The sequence below is a fragment of the Colobus angolensis genome, unplaced genomic scaffold (genome assembly GCF_000951035.1).
Source record: "Colobus angolensis palliatus isolate OR3802 unplaced genomic scaffold, Cang.pa_1.0 Scaffold93, whole genome shotgun sequence".
NCBI lineage: Eukaryota > Metazoa > Chordata > Mammalia > Primates > Cercopithecidae > Colobus > Colobus angolensis.
The window spans coordinates 2,732,289-2,740,655 of record NW_012123265.1 but is presented as its reverse complement, the minus strand read 5'-3'; the positions used below and the strand labels follow the sequence as shown (position 1 = coordinate 2,740,655).

Sequence of the window (8,367 nt, the reverse complement as noted above, 5' to 3'; positions counted from 1 at the left end):
TTTATTTATTTATTTAATTTTATTTTTTTTTGAGATGGAGTCTTGCTCTGTTGCCCAGGCTGGAGTGCAGTGGCGCGATCTCGGCTCACTGCAACCTCTACCTCCTGGGTTCACGCCATTCTCCTGCCTCAGCCTTCCAAGTAGGTGGGACTATAGGCGCTCACCACCGTGCTTGGCTAATTTTTTATATTTTTAGTAGAGACGGGGTTTCACCGTGTTAGCCATGATGGTCTCGATCTCCTGACCTTGTGATCCACCTGCCTCGGCCTCCCAAAGTGCTGGGATTACAGGCATGAGCCACCACACCTGACCATTTATTTTTTTAGATAGAGTCTCACTCTTTTACCCAGGCTGGAGTGCAGTGGCGAGATTGCAGCTCACTGCAACCTCTGCCTCCTGGGTTCAAGCGATTCTCTTGCCTCAGCCTCCCGAGTATCTGGGATTACAGGCATGCGCCACCACACCCGGCTAATTTTTGTATTTTTAGTAGAGACGGGGTTTCATCATGTTGGCCAGGCTGGTCACTAACTCCTGAGCTCAGGTGATCCACCACTTTGGCCTTCCAAAGTGTTGGGATTACAGGCATGAGCCATGGTGCTCAGCCGACTTTCCTTATTTTCATTTGTTCTATGAAAATAATGTTTGATTTCTTGAGCAATTACTGTGTGCCCGGCCTGTGCTAGGTGTTGGGGACACAGTGGAGAGTAAAACAGGCTGTGGTACTTCCCCTCAGCAAGACATTCATCAGATAATTGCACAAATGGACGGCAGATGGCAACTGTGGCATGAATTTATGAGAATGTGCTTATACTTGAGGTTTCCACTGTATTGGCAATGAGTTCATGTGTACTCTCTGTCCTCAGGAAACCTTGAGGTGTGCCCAAGCCCACGAATCATTCCCCCCTCCCCAACCTGTGCAGAGAAGGAGCTCCCCTGGAAGAGTGGGCAGGGGGACCTGGCAGTGTACGTGTCCTCGGAAACCACCAAGATTGTGCCTGTGGACATGCAGACCGGTTGGAACCAGAGCATCTCATCCCTGGAGAGCCTAGCGTCCCCTCCCTGTAACCAGGCCCCAATTCTGACCTGCCTGCCTCCCCATCCACAGGGCGCTGAAGAGCCCCAGGCCCCTCTCCACCTGCCTTCTGATCCACGCCCTAGCTTTGCCTTCCCCCCAAGCCTGGCCAAGGCTGGCCGCTCCCGCAGTGAGAGCAGCGCCGACCTCCCGCAGCAGCAAGAGCTGCAGCCCCTCATGGGCCACAAGGACCACACCCATCTCAGCCCAGGCACCGCTACCTCCCACTGGTGCATCCAGTTCAACAGAGGCAGCCGGCTGTAGCCCAGGGTCTCGGGGAGGAGCAGAAGGTGGAATCCCTGCAGGAAATGCTCCCTGGGCAACGGGTAGAGCCCTTGCAACTTGACATGGGGCCAGAGGGGCCTGGGTTGAAGTAGTAATTGGGCTTCCTTGGGGCTAGAGGGGTCACCTGAGCTGGTCTTCACAGGGGCCTTTCTCACCACCTCCCTGCTCCTAACCCCTGCCACTTTCTGTTCCAGTAAGGCCTCTACTCTGGCTCAGGCCCCAGTCCAGGCCTTCTACGGGCTAGGCCCAGAGACTTGGGTTGCTGCTCTCCCTTCCCTAGTGGGTTTTTCCAGGGACTCTGTAGGCAGCTGCTCCTGCTCCCAAAGCAAGGGCATCATCCCTATTCTTCAGTGGATGCCAGCCTTCCCTGCCCCTACTCCCTCCCCAGCACTGGGTCAGTGGTGTCCTGGCAGTGAGGCTCCGTGAGTGGAACCGGGGTGGGAGGTGGGGCAGGCCTCACCCTTGGGCTTTGCTGCCCTGTTGGGTCAGCTACCCATAGTCCATTTTTTAAGGGCAGTGGGAACTTCTGTCTCCACATCCCACTTTAGTCCCTTCCCTTTGCTGCCAGGTATTGGGGTAATAGTTCCTCCTTTTCCAAGACCAAGGCCAGGAGGCTGGGCCAGGCTTCAGTTCAGGCCTGTTGCTTAACTGGGGTCACCTGGGATCTGCTGCTGTGGTCTAAGTCTGGACCTTTCTGATCCTTGGGTCTGGGTTTTTTGAGGAGGGGACATAGTGGCCTCTGGGCTGCAATGTCACTACCTGAACATTCCCCAAACAGAGAAGGAACCCAGCATCTCAGGGCCACTGCTCCACTGCTCTGGGGGCTGGGATGCCTGGCTAAGCAGGGGCTGACAGCAGGTGACTTTCCAAGGGTCAGCACCTGCCTTGTATTTTGTACCTTGAACCTAAGATACATTAAACATCTCTCAGATGGATGGGTGTCTTGTGTCCATGTGTCAGAGCGTTCTTAGGGTGGGCGGCAACAACAGGGGCATCTGGTGAAGGAGGTGAGAACCCAAATGCCTGCCCCAGGGATTGAGAACGGAGGGGAATCCTAAGCAGGACTGTTCATCCTTCTGGTCCCGTCATGTGTTCCCCAATACTTTCCCAATATTGTCCCCTTAGCAGGGGTCCTGCCATGGTGGTTGAGGGGATCACTGTTTTGGCATGGAGTTACAGAACTAGAAGTCTAGAAAATGAGAAAGGCTAGCAGGGAAAGACCCCAGAGGTCAGGTGCCAAGCTGCCCTGATGCAGCACCTCACATACGTAGGACCAGATGAGCATTTCTTGAAAACCTGGATGCAGGTACAGGACACATGAACATAGATGGCCTTTTGCACATAACAGATGGGAAGGCAATCTCAAGGGCTCACGGGATTTGGTTATCCCTAGTGTTTATTTTTTATTTTTGGAAACAGGATTTTGTTCTATCACCCAGGCTGGAGTGCAGTGTCACAATCAGCTCACTGCAGCCTGGAACCCCTGGGCTCTAGGAATATTCTCGGTGTAGTCTCCCAAGTAGCTAGGACTACAGGTGTGTACCACCATGCCTGCTAAATTTTTAATTTTTGTTTTTATTATATTTATTTATTTTTAGAAACAGGATCTCACTCTGTCACCCAGGCTAGAGTGCAGTGGCGTGATCTCAGCTCACTGCAACCTCCACCTCCCGGGTTCAAGCAATTCTGTCTCAGTCTCCTAAGTAGCTGGGACTACAGGCACATGCCACCATGCCTGGCTAATTTTTTGTATTTTTTGTAGAAATGGGGTTTCACCATGTTGGCCAGGCTGGTCTCGAACTCCTGACCTCAAGCGATCTGCCTGCCTCAGCCTCCCGAAGTGCTGGGATTACAGGTGTAAGCCACTGCACCTGGCATATATATATACATATATATATACACACACACACACATATACACACATATACACACACACACATATATATGTGTGTGTGTGTGTGTAAATTTTTTTTTTTTTGGAGGTAGGGTCTCACAACGTTGCCCAGGCTGTTCTTGAACTCCTGACCTCAAATAATCCTCCTGCTTTGGCCTCCCCTAGAGTTGGAATTACAGGTGTGAGCCACCTCACCTGGCCATCTCTGAGTGTTTATGATGCAAAGCAGATAGTGTGGGGTCCAGAAACATGAACAGAAATCCCTAGATGGTCAGGTGCGATGGCTCACACCTGTAATCCCAGCACTTTGGGAAGCTGAGGTGAGCGGATCACCTGAGGTCGGGAGTTCGAGACAGCCTGACCAACATGGAGAAACCCTGTCTCTCCTAAAAATACAAAATTAGCTGGGCGTCGTGGTGCATGCCCATAATCCCAGCTACTCAGGAAGGCTGAGGCAGGAGAATTGCTTGAACCCAGGAGAATAGCTTGAACCCCGGAGGCGGAGGTTGTGGTGAGCTGAGATCACACCATTGCACTCCAGCCTGGGAAACAAGAGTGAAACTCCATCTCAAACAAAAGAAAAGAAATCCCTAGATAAAAGCAGTCCCAAATCCAATTCCACTGGTGTCTAAATGACTTACAAGAAAAAAAAAATATTTGGCCCAGCACGGTGGCTCACACCTGTAATCCCAGCACTGTGGGAGGCTGAGGCAGGTGGATCACCTAAGGTCAAGAGTTTGAGACTAGCCTGGCCAACATGGTGAAACCCCGTCTCTACTAAAAATAACAAAAATTAGCCAGGCATGGTGGCGCTCACCTGTAATCCCAGCTACTCGGGAGGCTGAAGCAGGAGAATCGCTGGAACCCAGGAGGTGGAGTTGCAATGAGCTGAGATCATGCAACCGTACTCCAGCCTGGAGGACATAGAGAGACTCCATCTTAAAAAAAAAAAAAAAAAAAATCTTTGAGAGCTGGGCACAGTGGCTCATACCTGTAATCCCAGCTCTTTGGAAGGCCAAGGCAGGTGGTTTGCTTGAGGCCAGGAGTTCAAGACTAGCCTGGGCAACATAGCAAGACCCTGTCTCTACCAAAAATCCAAAAAATTATCTGGGTATGATGACTTGTGACTTTAGTCCCAGCTACTTGGGAGGCTGAGGAACCAGAATTGCTTCAGCCCCGGAGGCAGAGGTTTCAGTGAGCCGAGATCGCACCACTGCAGTCTATCCTGGGCGACAGAGCAAGACTCCATCTCAAAAACAAAAACAAAAACAAAAACAAAAACCATATATATCTATACATTTGAGATATAAAGTCACATACCATAAAAATTCACCCATTTAAAGTGTACAGTTCAGCGTTTTGAATATACCCATAGGGTTATGCAGCCCTTACCACAATCTAAGTTTAGAACATTTTCATCATCCCCCCAAAAAAGCCTGTACTCATTAGCAGTCAGTCCTCCTCCCTGGCCCTCCTCAGCCCTAGGTAATAACTAACTTACTTTCTGGCTCTCTGGATCTGAAGGACTTCTGAGACACTTGGAAGGTTATACTTTTAGCCAACTTACCTTTACTTTTTCTGCATTATGCGCAGGGAAGGTGTGATGAGAAGGAAGAGTGACTTGGGCTTTGCCTTCAGGTTGTGCACAGTCCACAGTGATAAGGCCTTGTAGTTAACTAGTAGTCAACAGTTTATTTTTTACATTTTTATTTATTTATTTATTTATTTTGAGACAGTCTCATTCTGTCACTCAGGTCACTCACGCTGGAGTGCAGTGGCATGATCTTGACTGACCACATCCTCTGCCTCCCGGGTTCAAGCAATTCTCCTGCTTCAGCCTCCCAAGTAGTTGGGATTACAGGTGCCCGCCACCACGCCCGGCTAATTTTTTGTATTTTTAGTAGAAACAGGGTTTTGCCATTGCTGGCCAGGCTGGTCTCAAACTTCTGACCTCAGGTGATCCACCCGCCTCTGCCTCCCAAAGTGCTGGGATTACAGGTGTGAGCCACTGTGCCCAGCCGTAGTCAACAGTTTCAAGTCAACAGCCCCAGCTGTCACTCACCAGTGTCATTCTGGGTGTGTTACATGCTCTCTCTGAGCCTCAGTGTCCTCATCTCTCAAATGAGATAATCATACTCACTTCATAAGGCTGCTGTCAGGACTAAATGATAAAATTTAATGGGAAGAATCTACCCATGGCCTGGCTCAAGGTAAGGGATCATAAATGTCATTATTTGTCAGGCTGGGTGCGATGGCTCACGCTTATAATCTCAGCACTTTGGGAGGCCGAACCGAGTGGATCCCTTGAGGTCAGGAGTTTAAGATCAGCCTGGTCAACATGCTGAAACTCCACCTCTACTGAAAATACAAAAATTAGCTGGGCATGGTGGTGCATGCCTGTAATCCCAGCTACTGCGGAGGCTGAGGCAGGAGAATCACTTGAGCCTGGGAGGCGGAGGTTGCAGTCAGGGGGCAGATGAGCAGGGTGGGTTTGATGGCGAGGCAGGCAGGTGTCTTGGATGCAGGAGAGCAAGTGCATCAAGCGCTCATCCATGGGTCCTTGCTATGTGACTGGGCAGGGTGGCCTGAGCTGAAAGAACTTGGCTGGGGAAGGCTTCGTGAAGGAGGTGCTGCACCCAGGCCTCAAAGGAGGAAGGATTTTGATTAGGGGAGATGGGCATGGGCCTTCAAGAAGAGGAGCCAGTGTGAGACTAGACTAGTAATCAGATTTGTTTTCCAGGCCAGTCTGGGAGGTAGATGGGAAGGCTGTGATGCTTCTAAGTGGCCTTGACTGTCATACCAAAGAGTTTGGAGTTTATTTAGGTCAAAGGCAAGTGAGGTCTGGAAGTTCTGGGGTATTTGTTGCCCTCAGTATTTGAGGTAGTACTGAAGAGGGGTGTGCAAGGTGAATGACTATGGGTCTGTTGTCACCAGGCCCAGTGAGGCCCAGAGCCCTCTCCCAATTTTTATTTATTTATTTATTTATGAGACAGTATCGCTCTGTCACCCAGGCTGGAGTGCAGTGGCGTGATCTTGGCTCACTGCAACCCCTGCCTCCGGGGTTCATGCAATTCTCTTGCCTCAGCCTCTCAAGTAGCTGGGATTACAGGAGCCCCCCACCACATCTGGCTAATTTTTGTATTTTTAGTAGAGACAGGGTTTTGCCATGTTGGCCAAACTAGTCTGGAACTCCCGACCTCAGGTGATCTGCCTGACTTGGCCTCCCAAAGTGCTGGGATTTTGTGGCATGAGCCACTGTGCCCAGCCCATTTAATTTTTGATTGAGTCATGTCAGCAAGAAATAGGAGGCTGAGGGAGAGTTGGGGAAGGGTCAGGGGAGGGAGGCCCATTCCCATTTTATGATCTCAGTGGAAAAGGCTGCTGTGAGTTGATTCTGCTGCCAGGAGAGCCACAGAGATGGGCCCTATGAGTCACTGCTCAGTCCTGCAAGCTCAGCCCACAAAGCCTGCTGTGGTCAGCCACCCCTGGCTGGCTTCAGGCCCAGCTCCCCAATATTCCCCACTAGGCCTCAGTGTGTCCTCATTTCTATCCGTACCTTTGCCATCCTGGGGCCATGCAACCTGTAGCTCTCTGCCTCTTCTGTCTCCTTTCAGGCTGAGTCTCTGAATCTGTCTCCATTTGTGACTCTGGTTTCCATCTGATACATAGATGTGGAGCCTCAGGAGGGCAGGGGTAGTGTGATGAGTGTCAAGCGCCCCAAAGCATTTATTCTGTGCCAGGCCCTGTGCTGGATACTGGAAGGACAGAAGTGGATAACATACCGTCTCTGTTTCCATGAAGCTTACAATGCACATTCTCTGTGGAGTGGAGAAACCAGGGCCTAGCCCTGCCTCCATCTCAGTGTGGCTGTACCTCCCCTGAATCTGCCTGCTGTGCCCAGGGTGCCAGGGTCAGCTATAGCCTGTGGCTTGAGGCTTTTCTTTGCCTCTGGCATTCACAGGGGTATGTGTGCCTGCCAGTAGGTTCCCTCCGGCTCTTAGGGCTCCTGGGGGCCTTGGCTGGTGGGTGCCAGTGGGCAGCAGAGGGGGAGGGAGGGAGGGAGCAGAAGGCAGTGACTCAGTGGGGGTAGCCCTGGGACAGAACTGGGGAGGAAGCCAAGGTTGGAAGATGCTTTCTGAAGCCAGCAGGGTGGGAAGAGAGGTCTGGCTGGGAGTTAGGGATGCAGCAGGACAACTCCAAGGCTCCCCTCTGGCAGCCAGACCTGCTCAAGAAGGCTCCTCGGTAGCTGCCTGAAAGTCTGGACTCTGGGGGCTGGGCTGGGCTGGGTGGGGAGACTGCTGTTGGTCCCACTGTGCCTGTTGTCATCCCCACATTCGTGAAATAGGCGCCTGCCTTACAGCCAGGGAAGCCGTAGCACCGGGTGCCCTCTCTCCCCAGGGACCATGGGCCTGCGCACACCTTGGGGCTCAGGGTCTTCTCCTGGTCACAGAGCTGACCTTCCCATAATCTTCCCACAAATTCTGGGGAGTGTGAGGCCAGACCCACATGCCCCAAAGGGAACTTAAATCACACAGCTGCCCAAGTGACTTTCATCAGTTCAGGATTCCCTGACTGGGGGTGAAATGAGGGGGCAGGGCACCAACACAGCCTGAGTGCTGGCAGCAGGTGGACGTATAAGATAGGGAGTCTTCCCCAGTCCTCATGGCAACCCCAGGAGAAAAATGACTTTCCATTTTTACAGGTGAGGAGGGTGACGCTCAAAGAGCAGAGTTCCTGGAGAGCCCCCAGCAGGTAAGTGGAGAAGCCAGGCCTGGGCTGGGTGCTCTGGCTCACCACCCCACCTCAGCACCAGTCTCCTGCATTGGACTTTGTGGAGAAGGGGGTAAGGGGGTGCCAGGGATGGCAAAGGGGTGGAGGATCTGGGGGACTCTGGCAGGCCTGGGTCAGCTCCACCCATTGGTCTCACTCCCAACCCGATGGCAGCCCCATCCCGCGGGGGATCATGCTACCTGTCTTTGGGTGCCCGCGCCGAGGCAGCGTCCCGCTTCTCTACACAGAAGGCCTTCCCCTCCCGTCTGCTCCGTCTGCTCATTCAGCCGCGGAAGCCCCTGGGAGCCCCCACCCCTCCCCGTCCCGCAGTGCTCTCCCCGCCACC

The 8,367-nt window shown here is 52.3% G+C and overlaps 2 protein-coding genes across 2 annotated transcripts in view; both read left to right on the top strand.

Moving 5' to 3' along the window:
* Positions 1 to 2,292, top strand: part of SLC9A5 (solute carrier family 9, subfamily A (NHE5, cation proton antiporter 5), member 5) — a gene marked incomplete at its 5' end in the record, with an annotated part of 24,165 nt that extends 21,873 nt beyond the window's left edge. The window contains one exon of the mRNA XM_011932134.1: positions 864 to 2,292. Within this exon, the coding sequence (XP_011787524.1) occupies positions 864 to 1,336 (473 nt within the window). The remainder of the gene's footprint in view (positions 1 to 863) is intronic.
* Positions 2,293 to 7,378: 5,086 nt separating this feature from the next.
* Positions 7,379 to 8,367, top strand: part of PLEKHG4 (pleckstrin homology domain containing, family G (with RhoGef domain) member 4) — an 11,706-nt gene continuing 10,717 nt past the window's right edge. The window contains exons 1-2 of the mRNA XM_011932063.1: positions 7,379 to 7,493; positions 7,954 to 8,003. The gene's annotated coding sequence lies outside the window, so the exon portion shown is untranslated. The remainder of the gene's footprint in view (positions 7,494 to 7,953; positions 8,004 to 8,367) is intronic.